The following is a 16827-nucleotide window of genomic DNA, read 5'->3' as shown; positions in this document are numbered from 1 at the left end:
CAGCTTACAACTATACACAAGATGTAAGAAAATAAATTACATGATTATATTAACATTTGTACTTAGATTAATACAATTAATGATATGCTAGTTGTGTTTAAATAATTTGTCGACGTTTATTGCTGTTTAGTTTTGGAATTTCAACATTTCTAGGTAATAATTCTCAGGGTTTAGAAGTTCAAACACTGTAAATAAGATACACCCAATGAAAATGTCAACTTTTCTATTTCTCTGCTGGTCTTATCACCCCTTCTATTACAAAATGAGCAGGTTGTTCTTACTTTATTAGTTCTCTCTAGTGCTCTTTGGTGGTGCTGAGGATTGAACTGAGGTCTCTCATATGCTAGGTAAGTGCTCAACCACTAAGATGCAACCCCCCTCTACAATTGTTTTTATCTGCATGAGTTCTTTAAAGGGTCAATTTTATTTTGTCTTATTTTTTATGTATGTGCTTGTTCACATAGCCCAGGCTGGTCTTGAACTTACTGTGTGTCAGAGAATGACCTTGAACTTGATCCTCCTTTCTCTACCTTTCTCCAGAGTACTGGGGTCATAGGAATGCTTTAGCATCTGCTTTCTAAGGTCTCTCCCAGCAGACTCCCTACTTGGGGAACCAGAAACACGCTCACAGCTTTGTGTTTCGAATCTTTAGAGGTTCCCTGTCACATAGGGCCGATACTTTTCTCATTAAAAATATTGTGACAGTCTCGCTCCAACCAGTTAGTCATTTTTCTCAAAAATGTGATTGAGATTTTTCTGCAATTAGTTTTTCTCAAGCTTTTCTTTATTTAAAAAAAAATTGTTTCCTAACCTCACCTTTCCTTACCCCTCCAGCAATCATACAGACGCATTAGACCTTTGGCTTTTATTTATCTGACCACTCCCATTTTAAGCCCTGTCTTCAGTGGGGCCGGTACCGTTTCTGTCTGTCCATATCCTTCGTAGATGTCTAGGCCTGTCTTCTTTCTCCATTGCTCCATCACTTCAGGGTTGATCGGTTCCCCAGCACTCACACAGTGCTTCAGACTTTTGAACGTATAGCTTCTCCAACAACATGGAGTGAGTTTGGTCGAGAAGGAAAAATGGTGAGACATGGGAATTAGGACTGTTGTTAATACAAAATGAGCAGATTGCTCTAATATAAAGTAGTACCCTGATACCAGAAACAGGTTGCTCTAATGCCAGGTTCTCTCTCTCTCTCTCTCTCTCTCTCTCTCTCTCTCTCTCTCTCTCTCTCTCTCTCTCGGGATTACTTGCATGTAGCCCTGGAACTTGCTATGTACACAATTCTGGCTTTGAACCTGGCTTCTGCCTCCCAAGTGCTGGAATTAAGTGCACCACTACACCCAGCTCTACAATGATACTTTAAATCATCAATTAAAAATCACCTCACAATTGTGAACTGAAGTTCTCTGTGAAGATTTTATAAGCTGAGGGGCATTACTTCATAACTGTGGTGAGATAGAGGGCCAAAATTATTCTTGGCACTCTATAGTCATTTATTACCAATCTGTGTACCTAATCTTATCCTCATTTTATTAGGTAAAAAATTTTAAATATATTGTTAAACTTAGAGGACCACTGGTTTACACAAACTCTAAAAGTGAGACTATTATAACATCAGAAACCTATAGAAGAGGTCCCCTTCCAGCTTCCCTGTAGGCTGCCAACCTGATGCCGTCACCAATGTATTGGGCAAAGGCATTAATTCACATGTCTTCCTTTTGTTCTGTGACTATGAAAGTTCATGTAATTGCTTCCACAGTGAAACATGTCATTCAAGGTCATCAGAATCCATGTCCCTGACCCATAGCACAGAACAAACTATGTCTTACTCTCTTTGGAGCAAGAGCTGTGCTTTGTATCAACACAGGAGACCAGAAGTGCTGAGCTATGAGCACAGTGATAGTGTCTTCTTTTTAGAGCAACAACCAAGCATTTCAAATGGAATCACAGTAGATTTACAGCATACATTCTCACTTCTGTTTTCTGGGAGAATTTGCAAAAAGGAGCAGCTCAGGTAATAGCTGTCACCCCAAAGATTAAATGCTCTCCCCCTTTTTATCATAACCACTGCATTAGAGCTCTAGACATGGTCTAATCTTCCCTTTCCTCTCCATGTTAATGGGAGCCTGCTTTGGACACAGCAACCATCTTTAAAATGTCAGCAATAAAGCAAAGAAGAAAGAGAAGAAAAAAAGAAGGAAGAGAAGAAAAAAACCAAAAACATTAAATCCTATACCGACTCGTCGTTTGGACAGACAAGTGTTTCATTTCCTAGCTTCCCTTTCTTCCTCTTTCCCCTGACTGAGCATCCATTTACCAACATGTCTTACCTGGTTGTAACATTCTGTACAAGCATTCGGTAGGCAGTTGGCGCAGAACAGAAGACGGTGATGGGGAACTCAGAGAGGGTCTGCAGTTCAGAAAGAGCAAAGTGTCTCAACTGAACTATTTCAATCTGCTGGAAGCACAGCACAATGTAAAACTGTTTCTTTTAATATTAAAGTATTCCGATCTTTTCCCATCTTTGTGGACTTTGCAGATGGAGAGCTCTGCATTTACTTTAGTTACCAGTCCCATTAGTGATACCACTAATGCTAACACATCTCTAACCATAAACCTTCTCTAGTCTGCCTTACTTGAAAGATAGAAGCTGACTCAAAACGGGGCAAACAGTGTGCAAACACACATGCTCCTTGGGTCCATGGAGAAAAAACACTACTCCATGCAGACTTTGCCCAGCCTGTGTCTGAAGTATTCCACATCACATCCGAGTCTGTCAAATCCAGCCAGAACCTGGAATACAAAGAGCCTTGTTGTATAAATGTGTTAAACTGGTAGGAATTGAATGCACATAAATCTATGCAGAAATTTACAAAAATGTAGAATTTGTTGGAAAACAAATTTAAAGGGCCAGTCCACAAATCACTCTGTGGAAGTACCTTCCATTGACAGATAATCCTAAACCAAAACTGCTGTGGGTATGTCCAATCATCTTAGGAGGCCCAGTTGTCCCACTGGTGAAGTAAATGGACATCATCTCATTGTGCTTCGTGTTCACACAGGTATGGTTGTCACTGGCATATCTGCAAAAGACAATCTACAGTGTTTCTATGCCTGACTGTGACCTCTGAGGAGGATTTGAAAACTCATGTGCTTGGACCTCTTCAGCATATGAATCAATAACTTGGATTCAGTCCTGAGATAAAGCTAACTCTATGTCCATCCTTTTACTTGTCTGATGTGAGTGGCTGCCTTCACAATCATGAGTGTGCAAGGGACAGGCCCCATCCCAAACTGATGATCACTGTGGGTGTGTAGGAGCAAGGTCACCTATTGTAGATTTTCACAGCCCTAAGAATCCATTCAAGGCCAGGATTCCCAGTGTGTTAGCTGAGAGCTTCATAGAGAATACATAGAACATTAATTTCTTCCTCTGCTCAGTCCTACATCCTTCCCTTGTTTCACAAGAGAACTCCCTAATAAGCCTCTTGTACACCATTCTCCATTTCAGGGAATGCTTTTTAAAAATGTCTCCTTCTTACTTGAAAGCTTGGCACTGTTAGTTCTGTAATGATCACTGATTATTCTTGTTAATTATTGTTTTCCTTTGCATTTGCCTCACATCTACTGAATTGGATACTTTTTTCATTATTGCCTTTCTTTGTAGGGCACTGATCTAAAATTGAAGCTACTTACTTCATCATCTCCTTGAGGTTCCCCCACCCTTCTCTGGAGTGCTGAGACACAATTAGTTTGGAGCTGAGATTTTCACATTTAGCTGCCACAGTATCTATTGCTGGGGCTAAAGCATCATCAGTAATAATGCACTTTGCTTTTGAAGACTGTAGTCTGTAGAGAATGTCTTTCTGGGTCAGCTGAGTGGTTCCTGGGATTAAAACTGTCCCTAAAGGAATAGAAAAGGAATAATGTTTAAAAGCAAGGTTAACCTCTATTATAATAGTTAGGACACTGAAGCTAGTACATTTGCGTTCTATGTGTCTCAGAATGAGTTAGTGAATTAACTAGGGAAGATATCGATTTGTCTTTCATTGTTCTGATTTTTGCCTTTGAAGAGGTCTCCCTTTTGCCCTAACAAGAGAGCATTAAATGTTGAGTGATTGTCTTGTGTTTGAAGATCACTCATAACATTGAGATTGAAGGAATTTTAATTGAAAAATGATATTCAGTATTGGTTGTTGGGCTCGAGTGCTGGGTATTATTCTATTTTGTATATTTAACTCACTCAGTCCCTGCCCACGCATCTCCAATGTAAACAGCTATTCATAGCATGTCTCACAGCTTATGAATAACAAGTGAAATTACAGGAATCCAAATCTGCAGCTGGACTCCAGAGCTGTACATGTAACCACTCCAGTCCAGTGCTTCTTACAATGCACCGATTGTTTTAGTTTTCTTGAGGTATGCATATTTTCTGTGGCCTCCTCTTGCCTATAGTCAGTTACAATGTAAAGTGTAGTGTGTTGGTGTCCAGGAGCCAGACACCCCTAAACTTCATCCTCCAATAAGCCCTTCACCTCTGTAAGCCTCAGTTTCTGCATCTGTAAAATTGGGATTATGAAAGTACATTCCTTATAGGATTATTCCAGGATTGAATGAGTTAAAGCATGTAATGAATTTAGAATAAAATTTAATACATCTGAACTCTTAGGTTTATTTTTTTCAAAGAATGAATGGATATTTTGCCTGAATAGACTTGCTAATGTGGAAGGGGAGAAGTCTCATCAACTCCCACCCCTAGACAAAGAGCTACAGGCAACTGATGACTGCCAAGAGGGAGAGAATTAAGCCCTCCGAGGAATGAACACCCAAACTGTTACCCAGTAAAAGTGGTCATCTCTGAAGCCATATAGTCACAGACAAAAACAAAGGACTCAGTGGGCTGCATTATATGTTTGTGCATCTATCAACTTGAGAGTCGGGTAGGAGTGTGGGAAGCATTGGAGGGAGGGAATATGGGAGGGGCTGGAGGGGGGAAGAAAAGGGGCAAAGTAATGTAATTACGTTTTTTTGGTTTTGTTTTTGTTTTTGTTTTGTTTGTTTTCTGGAGCTGAGGATCGAACCCCCGGCATTGCACTTGCTAGGCAAGCGTTCTACCACTGAGCCAAATCCCCAACCCTGTAATTACATTTTAATTAAAATGTATGTAATGGCTATTCTTGGTTGTCAACTTGACTACATATAGAATTAATTAAAACCCAAGTGGCTGGGTATACCTGTGAGGGATTTTTTCTTATTAAATCATTTGAAATAGGAAGACTCACCCCAAATCTGGATCTTTTGAGGTAGGAAGATCCACCCTTAATCTGGGTCACACCTTCAGGTGGCAGCCTATATAAAGGACATGGACAAAGGAAGCTTGCTTTTTTTCCTGCTTGCCCTCACGCTTGCTGGCAAGTCCATTCCTTCACTAGCATTAGAGCCTACTTCTTCAGAATTTTGATGTATACTGATGACCAGCTGAGACACTCAGCCTTGTGGGCTGAACAACTACTGAATTCTTGGACTTTCTATTGAGAGGCAGCTATTGTTGCAATAGTCAGACCATAACCTGTAAATAACTCTAATAAATCCCAGGTATATGAATTTATATGAACATTTGTATCCATCCTAATAGTTACGTTTCTTTAGAGAACCCTGACTAATACAATATATTTAAAAAAACAAATTAAAAATAAAATATAATTAATTTGAAAATAAAAGAATCTATTGCCTGAGCTGGAAAGATTGCTCAGTGGTGAAGAGCACCCATTGCTCTTACAGAGGACCTGAGCTAGTTCCTAGCACCCACCTCAGGCATCTCACAGGGCTCATGTAACTCCAGCCCTTGTGCACATGCACGCACACACAAAAAAATTATAAATCTTTAAAAAAGGAATCTGTCATCTCTCTGCTTACGTACCTATTTATGTATTTGTCATACAGCTGTCTTCTGGACTACACCATTTTTAGCCCCCAATCTTCAAGAGATGGTAAATGGCATTTACCTCTGGGTGTTTTTTACCCTTCCCAAGTAATCTGTAAATAAGAATCCCTGAAATCTATGTGAAAACATGGATTTCTAGGCTGCATCCCAGAGTTTTAGATTCAGAACGTGTTCAAAATTTGTTTCTGACAAATTCCCAGGGATACCTATGCCACTGGGCCGATGTCACACTTGTAGAACTGCAGGCGAGCATTGCTCTTCTTCATTGCCAAGTACTGTCCTTGTTCTGAAAGCACATTAAAATTCATTGGACTACTCTGCTGTCTAATAGTTCTTAAGTGCTTTAATATTCCTTATTAGCCAGAGAGATGGTTCATTGGGTAAAAGTGCTTGCCATTCAAGCACGCCAACCTGAGTTTAATCCCCACATCCCATGGTGGAAGGAAAGAACAGACTCTTGAAAGCTGTGTGATTTCCACATGGCACATGGCACCTATACACGAATGCACACCACACAGACACACACACAGACACACACAGACACACACACACACACACACACACACACACACACCATAAACACAAACAGTGGAAGCAAAAATTCCTTTAAAGTTGCCTTATGATTACACTTCTCTAAATTTGCAAAGCATACCACATATGAAAGTGAAAATAGAAAAAAAAAATATGGACAGCTTCTGTTATCAACTTACAAATAAGCAATATATGGCAGTCTTTGTAAGAAGTGGAATTTAACAATGTGTTGAAGTTTCCTACTCCCCGTCCTTCTCTCTGTCCCATAGTCACAGGCCTTATCCAGACTGATGTGTTAACCATAGCTTTGCCTTCTTTATCTTGTTATCATCTATGTATAGAATCCTAAGCAATATACAAGTCCTATTGAGTTAAGACTTCAATTTTCAACTAGCTGTTATGGAATATTCCTCTACACTGTGTAAAGATGTGTCACTGTGATTGGTTTAAAGAGCTGGATGGCCATTAGCTAGGGAAGAAGAGGTTAGGTGGGACTTCTGAGGACAGAGAGCTCTGGAAAGAAGAAAGGAAAAGCCACCAGGCAGCAGATGTGGAATAACCAGGATGAGCGTAATGAGATGATGAAACAAGAACATGGAAGAACATAAATGTAAAAATATGGGTTAATTTAAGTTATAAAAGCTAGTTAGAAACAAGTCTAAGCTTAGGCTGACCTTTTATAATTAGTAATAAGTCTCCATGTCATTTTTTGTGAGCTGGCGGCCCAAAGAAAAATCCATTTTCAACTAGGTGTGTGTGTGTGTGTGTGTGTGTGTGTGTGTGTGTGTGTGTGTGTGGTTTTTCGAGACATGATTTCTCTGTGTAACAGCCTTGGCTGTCCTGGAACTCTCTTTGTAGACCAGGCTGGCCTTGAACTCACAGAGATCCACCCACCTCTGCCTCCTGAGTGCTGGGATTAAAGATGTACACCACCATGCCTGGCTTTTAGGGTTTCTTTCTTTCTTTCTTTCTTTCTTTCTTTCTTTCTTTCTTTCTTTCTTTCTTTCTTTCTTTCTTTCTTTCTTTCTTTCTTCCTTCCTTCCTTCCTTCCTTCCTTCCTTCCTTGTTTGTTTTGTTTTTCGAGTCAGGGTTTCTCTGTGTATCTTTGTGCCTTTCCTGGAACTCACTTGGTAGTCCAAGCTGGCCTCGAACTCACAGAGATCCGCCTGCCTCTGCCTCCCCAGTGCTGGAATTAAAGGCGTGTGCCACCAACGCCTGGCTCAAGGGTTTCTTTTAATGTGCATGTGTGCATGTGTCCGTGTCTTTATGTATATATGTACATATGAATGTTCAGGTTCCTGCAGAGGCCAGAAGAGGGCATTACATCATTTGAAGTTGGAGTTCCAGGTATTTGTGAACTGCCTGAGCTAGGTACTTGGATCCGAAGCTCAGGTCCTCACAGCTAAGCAGCAAGCACTCTTCAGCCCTGAGACATTTCCCCAGCCTCTATGGGAAAAATGACCAGGTAAACAAATGACTATGTCCCACTAACACTAACATTCTTAAGACTGTTGGATTTACGGTTCTTTCTCTCATCCACCTAAGATAATTTGCCTTCCTTCCTATGGAGAGCCCCAGGAATCAAGTTAGAATCAGGAAAAGTTGCCTCTGACCTATTCTAACTGCCTTATCCTAAAGTTGTTCCAATCAGATTTTGCCTAAACACTTAAGATGCTGAGTGGATTACCAGATGGGTCACAGGGGATTGGAAGCCTGAAGCATCTGAATAGCAATCAAAGCTGCACACAGCCCAGTTGGAGAGGAATGTTAGCCAAGAGGATTAAAGAGGCAACGCAGGAAAGATGCAGACAGACAAGAGATGCAGTGGCTTCAGGACAGAGGAAGAGGTTCCTGGCTAGAGTTTGCCTACAAAACCCCCTTGCTCCTTCTGTACTGTTTTCCCTCTCTTAAGATTCTCCAGCAGTCATTCAATTGCCTTCCTTTATTGTCTTAGTATGAATGTATATCTCATCCTGCCAGTTAAACAGTGCTCTACTAAGAAAGTAAGCTTAAGCAGTGTACATGAGTGCACTCATTTTGTAAAACACTGTTTGAAAATAGGCTCTGCTTTTCCAATGAATAATTCATATGTGTATATGAAATGAATATACTAGCTATCCTCTAATAAAAGAGTGGCCACTTGATAAAGTGATATATTGTGACAACCAGAACATTAATTCAACAAATATTTTACTGAACATTTATTATATGCTAATCACTGAAGGTTCTAGATATGCTATGTTAACGGCCTTTTAGGGGCATACCTAACCCTCATGGGAACTGCAGGTTACATGTAGACAAATGCTATGCCCCAAAAGTTTAACTAGTTATATATATATATCTTACTCTGGGGTGCTGTGGTGGTTTGAATGAGAACGGCCCCCATAGGCCAATGAATGTTTGGTTCCCAGTTGGTGGACTATCCAGGAAGGATCAGGAGGTGTGGCCTTGTTGCAGGCAGTATTTCAGTGGGGGTGGGCTCTGAGGTTTCAAACATGCCAGGCCCAGTCATGCCTTATCTCTGCTTCTTGCTTGTGGATCAGATATGGGCTGTCAGCTACTGCTCCAGCACCATGCCTGTTGCCCACCATCATGGAAATGGACTAGCCTCTAGAACTGTAAGCAAGCCACCAATTAAATTTCTTTCATAAATTGCCGTGGTCATAGTGTCTCTTCCAGCAATAGAACAGTAACTATAACAGATGCCTAAACAAGAGAGCATCCAGGTTGAGACATCAGGCTACGGTTGTCTGAGAAGGTAACATTAAACTGAAGAGTGAGAGAACTGGAGAGATGGCCCAGAGGTTAGGAGCACTGGCTGCTCTTGCAGAAGACCCAGGTTCTATTCCCAGCACCCATATGGTGGTTCACATCACCAGGGATCTGATGACATCCTCTCCTGGCCTCTGAAGGCACAAGGCATGCACATAATACACAGACACACATGCAGGGAAACACTCATACACATTAATTACATCTTTAAAAACAAACAAAAACAAAAACAAAACATCTTGACGCCTGACACTTGAAAGTGAAATGAGAGTTAGCTATGGACTTAGTTTTGAGGGAAAGATATTCCAAGCAGATCAAACAAGATGCAGAAAAGTCAGGAGATGGGAATGACCACAAATATTAACAGAAAACATTAACCACAATAGGGTCATGACGTCTAATGGTAGAGAGATGAAAGGAATGTTGAAGAAATGGCTGTAGCCTTCTAAGATGCACCTATGTGTGACCCTTGGAGCAGAGTTATAGAATGCTGCCAAACAGCAAACTGTACCCAGATAATTGTCTCATGGTTACTTAAATGTGTGGATATGGGATCAGGAGTGTGAATATCACCAACCTGTTCGCAGACAGGCCACATTTGCAAGCCACCACTCTGGGATCTTGGGCAGAAGCACCATTACTCTGTCTCCCCTTTGCAGGGAACAGGCTTCTGTGAGTATGTTGGCAAGTTTCCTGGATAAAGATCCGAGTTCTTCAAAACTCCACCTCACTTCTCCTCCATTTCCATCTATCCACCAGAAGGCTGGGTTGGAAAGTCTCCCTCCAGCCTGAGGAAAGTGCGGCCATCATGGATTTAGAGGTTGCTATACAGTTAAATTATATTTCAGTTGACTTAATGAAACATACTCTCTTCAGAAACTCACAAATTATTTATTAGTAAGGATGTAGATGGAATAAGTACAAATCACTCAAAGGTTCTTATTTCTACATTCTGGAAGCCATGTCAGGTTTTTTGGGGACCAGTCCTTTCTTATTTATCATGATTTTTTTTCTCAAAAGTTAGAATTCTTACATCCCATCATCCCCCTAGGGATGTAGTTATACTTTGTTTCTTTCCATTTTGACTCTTGAAATCACTTTTTACTCCTCTTTGTTTAAAAGTGGGAGAAAAAAAAAAAACTAAAAAGGGTCCATTAATATAATGTAAGCTTTCTCAAGCAGCCATGATGGCCTTGTAGGCCAGATAAGTCCTGGTCCTGGGGCTGTTCCACACTTCAGAGGTGCCCCTCTATTTTTAGATGTTAGTAGCAACCTCTGACTTCCACTGATCACCCCTTCATTGTAGCAGAACTCTCTACAGCCATTGCTAACCACCCCTGGGGCTGTGATCACTTGCACTGATAGTCTTCTGACTGGCATTTTCTCCGTACCTTTTCCACACTGCTCCATTGGTCCAGGACATCTTTTGCAAAATTGAAATACTCTGGAATCTCTATTTTGAAGTCCTGCTTCATGGACTCGTAGTTAGAAAAGTTCTGAGGGGTTGCTTTTCCATAAGCTCTATACAAGACTCTCATAGGCCCAGGAATTGCTAGGCGCTGAAAACACTTAGCGTGAAGTAGCATTGCCATGGTGACAAGTGCTAACTAGCATCAGTGTTGGTGGATGTCTTAGTACTTGGGATTTCCATGCAGACTAATCCACCTAAAACACAAGCAAAAACGACATGCAGTTAGTTTTGTTTGCAGAGTAGTAAGACCTGCAAAGCACCTGAGTTCTATCATCACTCTTCATCCTTTACCCACTCACCATCATTTTCTGGGCATCTCTATGTGCCAAACATTGTGCTTTGATGCTTTGTGTACTCTTTGTCATTAAATCCTTAGAGAAACCCTGTAATGTATGTAGTTATTAGCCATGTCTACAGATAGAGAAAATAGTAAGAACCATGGGCTGGATTCAAGTCCAGAACTGTCAGGGCCCAGGCCATTCTCCTGATTACCCCACACTATTCACTATTGTTTTCTACATGCATTTCTCAACTTTTTGTGACTATACAGAGGCTTATACGCTAATGTCATATCAAAAGTCACATCAAAACACCACAGATTATCTACAGATGAGGAAACTAAGAATAGCCTAGTGCCAGCTTGGCCTGAAAGCACTGTCTATGTTTAGGGTCTGTCTGGTTTACAGGCTGCAGTTCCCATGCTGCCAATAGAAGCCCACACTACCATCGAGTCCAGGCTTGGCGATATAATAACAGGCCTTCTGTTGGGAGGTCCTTCCCAGACACCTACACCTCCTTGCTTCTGTGGGAAGTCATTTGATCACAATGTCATTTCCTTGGCAGAGGCTATTAAAAATACAATTTTAGTGTTCCAGGGATTATGACTGAGTTTCTCCTCCTTATAATTCCCATAATTTTCCTGCAATAAAACAGACACTACTCTCACAATCATTAAAACGTAATTTTGACTGTGATTCTAGCTGTGTGATAGGGCAGCCTGGCTATGTGGAATCGTTTCTATAATGATAAAGTGTCCAAACAGGACAAGATAGCAGATATCGGCTAAGCTTTATCCTCCATGAACCTGGTGGTTGGGCATCATGCTAATGCACTGGATGCATTTGAAACCCAGGAACCCCTCATGTCTTACCTCTTTGTGTGAGCCTTCCAAGAGGTCATCTACCTTGGGTCTCCTTTTTTTTCACCTTCAAAGAAAATGAACCTCAAACAGAGGAAGCATCAGCCTTTACCCTATTGTATCAGGGCTCGAACTTGGGTCTTTGGATTCTCATTGGAATGGTTTTACTTTGGGCCAACAAGATTCCAGCAAAGCGATGACTTGATATCTTATTTATGCATTAAATCACTAGGAAAGCTTTTTCTAAAAACTTGATGGCCTGGATCAACAGCCAGTAAATTAGCATTTGGGGGAGTGGGCCTATGCTGCTTTAAAAAATTTCCTCAGAGTTGTAATGCATGACCCAAGTTGAGAGTCACTCATTCAGAGCCTGGGATCTATGAGCCATCAACACCACTTGGAAGCTTGTCAGAAATGCATAGTCTTGGGGTCCCACTAAAGATCTGTTGAATTAGTGGATCTCAATTTTTAACAAGATTTTCCAGGCAACAAGTTTCTATGTTCAGGTGAGAGAAACAATGATCTTTAGAGTGTTGGCTAAGTCTATTGCCTATTGAGTCATACAATCATGGAATAGTTCTAACTACCACTCAGTAATTGCGACTCTGTTTGCGCCACTATGAATCTCAGTTTACATTTTATTAGTAAAGAGACTGATGGAACCTCTGACAGAGAAGTATGTTTACCAAAGATTGAATTCAACAATACAAATGTTCCTCGTGGCGCCTAGCCTACTGCTTTTCAATAAAACAAGGGTTGGTAAAAGTTGGGCTTTATGACCATATTGTCTATGTTGTGATACTTGACTCTGCCACAGATGTTGGTAATACATAAATAAATAAACATGGTTAGATTCTCCCAAATACCTTATCAATAAACACTAAAACTTGAATTTCATGCAATTTTCATGTGTTATCAAGTATTGTTCCACTTTTTAAAATGTGAAAGCCATTGTTAGTTCACAAAGTTGTTAAAATGGGCAGCAGGCTGGATAAGCTCATGGCTATAGTCGGCTCATGGTATTAGATTATAAATTCTGTGAGGACCAGACCTTGACTGTCATACTCATGCTTCTATCCCTGGGAGTTATAACCACATTTGATTCCTAGTGTATGTGTTTCTGATCCAGGTTTTTTGTTTCCTAAAAAAAAAAAAAAAAAAAATCACTTCCTTTAATCTTCTCAAATCAAACGTTTTCACAGGAATCTAGTCAACTCTTTTTTTTTTAGCCAATTGAAATTAAAAACAATTAAAAAATAATCTGTTAGCCTTTAGCCCCAAAACTTGCTAAACAGAGGCAAGCAGATTTCTGTGAGTTCAAAGCCATCCTGGTTTATATAGTGAAAGCCTGTCTCAGAAAGTATGTATAAAAATAAAAAGTAAAGAAAAAAATTTCTTTAAAAAAAATTTGTGAGCAAGGTGGCAGTGGCGCACACCTTTAAAGCCAGCACTTGGGAGGCAGAGCCAGGCATATTTCTGTGAGTTTGAGGCCAGCCTGGTCTACAGAGCAAGATCTAGGACAGGCACCAAAACTACACAGAGAAACCCTGTCTCAAAAAAAAAAAAAAAAAAAAAAAAAAAAAAACCAAAACAACAACAACAAAAAAGTGACTAAATGGCTTTTTTGGAAGGAAGAATTTTTAACTACAGGGTTATAGTTACCAAGGTACCTCTACTTCATTAAATATAGCTATGTGACTACCTGCATCATCTACATGAGGCAGCTTATGTTAATATAAGTACAGTTTTAAAATCAGTTCATTACTAATAACTCCTCAGCTAAGGTTGGGAACCTTGTGCCCACCTCCTTTCTCCATACTGGGATTTTTGAGCTTGAGCTGGTCTTGTGCATGCTGTTACAAACCACTGTGAGTTCATATGTGCGCCTGCCCTGCTGTGTCCAGAAAACAGTTTTTCCTCGTAGAGCTGGGAGGAGTGGCAGGTGATGGTAAAAATAATCAAAACACATTGTATGGAATTCTCTAAGAACTAATGAAAACAAGAAACAAAAGAAAAACCTTTTGTGACAGTAGTTGTTTTTCAGGTGACGTAATGTTTTTTTCTTGTTGCAGAATATGCTGAGGATCTGTCTGGCTAACAGCTCAGAACTGAACTCACAAAAAATATTAAAAGGAAAACTGAAGGAGGAAATTTCTCAAGGTAAGACTTTTCTACAGGTTCAGGGTTGGGAAAGCACTGCCCAGGACTTTCTCTGACCTAATAGATGTAAGGAAAAAGCGGTGACAGAAATCCAAGCCTGAAAGAGCAGCCTTCTCTCAGAACAGAGGCGCGCTGAGGCTCTTTCCCCGGGGTGAAGCCCTCAAGGTCTCCAATGTTCTGTTCGGCATCAGGGCCAGGTAGCAAGAGAGCAGCAGGACTGGCCTGTGTGCTGGCGAGTAACTACCTGCCCTCTTGGCTGTGCTCCAACTTCCAAACAGAATTAGGATCAAGTTCTTTCCACTTTACCAACCCCCCCAACCCCGCCCCCAGTGCTGAAGACTGCAAGTTTCCACTAAAGGAGGCACTCAGCACTGAGTTCTTAAAAGCAAACTCATCTTGGTTTTTACTTTTTGGTATAATACCTTCCAATGGTTCAAAAACCATAAAGGACACACATTGAAAAATGCCTCCTTCCTGTCTTGAAGGTTTTGTATTTAATCCCAGTCTTGCCTCCCAGGAGACACTGTGCTTCTTGGTATCCCAAATATGACTCTCATTTCTCCACCAGCAGTACACACCAGGTCCTAAATTCTCACCACTCCACACACCCAATCCATTCTCACTAATGTGGTTTTAGAGGCCTCTTCATATAAATACACAGAGCTCTTTCTTCTATCTGTGTGTGTGTGTGTGTGTGTGTGTGTGTGTGTGTGTGTGTGTGTGTGTGGTTTTTCGAGACAGGGTTTCTCTGTAGCTTTGGAGGCTGTCCTGGAACTCGCTTTGTAGACCAGTGTAGACCAGGCTGGCCTCGAACTCACAGAGATCCACCTGCCTCTGCCTCCCGAGTGCTGGGATTACAGGCGAGTGCCACCACCACCCGGCCTCTTTCTTCTCTCTTTTAAAAAACATAGCTGCATGGCATTGAACCAAACAGCTGCTAGTTCCCAATTGATGATCACTTGAATTGTCCTTTTTACTTTGTAATTTAAATGAAAAATTGAAACCAATTCTTCAAAAGAATTGATTCTTTCTCCCAATACAAATGCTATTTTAGAATAGTTAAGAAGTATAATAAACATTTCCTGGTCCAATTGAAACAAAGGTCAAGAATTGGCTCATTTATTTCAGTCAATAAATACTGACTGAAAGTTTGAAATGTTGCAGATATAGACAATATATGGGGTGGGGGATGAAAGAGACAAGGTCTTCCCTACTGTCATGGACTGGCACATGTAAATGTGGTAACAAATAAATGTGTTGTTACATGAAAAGGAAAAATGGATAACAAGAGGGAAAAAGGGCTATTTTGGAAGGTCTCTTCAGGGATGCACCATTTTTGCTGAGATCTGGCAAGTGAGTGACTGCACTGTGCTAAGTGTTTTACATTAATTTACCCCACACCCATGAGAAACACACCACCCTCCAACATACATTTACCCAACTGAACAGTACATCCGTTTACCCACCAGATACCTGAGACAGGCTTATATCAAATGCTGAGAATATGTCTATGAACATGACAAGGCCCAGTCTGCCCCCTCCACACAGAAGTTTACAGACTATTAAGTCTATATAAGTATTCAGACTGTAATTACAGACAAGTATGCAAATGTTTACTGGAGATAAACATAGTGTACTAACTGCTGATCGCAAGCAGAATCAGTGTTCAGTGTGGTTTCTCCCTAGCCCTATACCAAGTTCTCCTTCACTCAGAATCTCTCATTTATACATTGATGTAGCCACTGATAAGTTCCTCAGGTTCCAGCAAACAGCCACTCACCCATGCTCATGCAAGAACCTTCATTAAACTCACTAGGTACAAAATAGACATGAAGTGAGGGGCTTGCTGGGGAGTAGCAGGGCTCAGCAGGAGTGGGAGGGGCGTGGGAGAGATAATAGAGGGTGAATATGATCAAAATACATTATACATGTATGAAATTATCAATAGATTTTTAAAAAGAACTTTTTTCAAATGAACATTAAAAAATTCACATTTAAAAAAAAAACAGAAAATTGACCAGTCAGTTGGAATTTAACCATTTTTTTTTAAACCAAAAAGAAATATCAGCACCCCCTCATCAAAGCCATAGTATTTCTTTCTTCCCAATAAGGCTCAGTCAATTCTTGTCTTTTCAATGATCTCAGCATCTTACAAAGCCTATTTTCCAAGTTTCATAAAATCCCTTGCAGATGAAAGAAAAGATCTCTTCTGCACAGTAAATTTGGATTTTACACCAAGCCACAGAAATGTTGTTAAGAAAAATTCCAAGCAAGGCTCCACTGGCTGGACAGAGGGCTTTTGAAAGTCTTTAAAGTCTCATCTGAAATACAGCTTTGGGTCCATGTAAATGGCAGGCCAGAGGGCTCTTCCACCTCACATTTTATCATATAAACACAGGCACACAATATTAAAAACTCAAGCCTCACCAAAAAGCCTAAGCTGAAAACTCAGCTGCTCTGCCTGCAGCCTGCTGGGAGTGCTGCTTCTCCACTAATTCCTCAACTGTGTTCCAATGGCAGCTGAGAAGTTCTGAGACACCTTTGCCATCCGTGGCTTCACAGAGTATTTTCTGGATTTGCTGGTTTTGTTTGCTGAACATATATTATAAAGCAAGCCTGCATCAATTGCAGGAAGTCTTACACAGGAGAAAAAATGGAATACTCACTAAAGACATAGCTCCCCACACAGCTGGAGTGATAGCAGATCTGCTTCCTGAAAGAGAAAGTTGATTTCTCACCTCTGATTTAGTGTTGGTAGATCAAAGTGGAAGGAGAGTGACAATCAGAGGCTCCAGCTGGCCCAGA

At 40.7% G+C, this 16827-nt stretch overlaps 1 protein-coding gene across 2 annotated transcripts in view; it reads right to left on the bottom strand.

The window, feature by feature from the left end:
* Positions 1–16827, bottom strand: part of Acsm3 (acyl-CoA synthetase medium chain family member 3) — a 27441-nt gene extending 10614 nt beyond the window's left edge. Inside the window, exons 1-8 of one of the 2 annotated variants that reach the window (XM_036190612.1) lie at positions 16689–16827; positions 10645–10918; positions 9831–10041; positions 3703–3910; positions 2946–3089; positions 2643–2799; positions 2337–2416; positions 918–1041 (exon numbers count right to left, since the gene is read on the bottom strand). In XM_036190612.1, coding sequence (XP_036046505.1) covers positions 918–1041; positions 2337–2416; positions 2643–2799; positions 2946–3089; positions 3703–3910; positions 9831–10041; positions 10645–10845 — 1125 coding nt within the window. In that variant the 5' untranslated portion in view covers positions 10846–10918; positions 16689–16827. The remainder of the gene's footprint in view (positions 1–917; positions 1042–2336; positions 2417–2642; positions 2800–2945; positions 3090–3702; positions 3911–9830; positions 10042–10644; positions 10919–16688) is intronic. The other variant, XM_036190604.1, reaches the window with a different exon arrangement.

Source organism: Onychomys torridus, chromosome 1 (assembly GCF_903995425.1).
Source record: "Onychomys torridus chromosome 1, mOncTor1.1, whole genome shotgun sequence".
Taxonomy (NCBI): domain Eukaryota; kingdom Metazoa; phylum Chordata; class Mammalia; order Rodentia; family Cricetidae; genus Onychomys; species Onychomys torridus.
The sequence above is the reverse complement of the archived record's forward strand: the minus strand, read 5'-3'. Positions and strand labels throughout refer to the sequence as shown.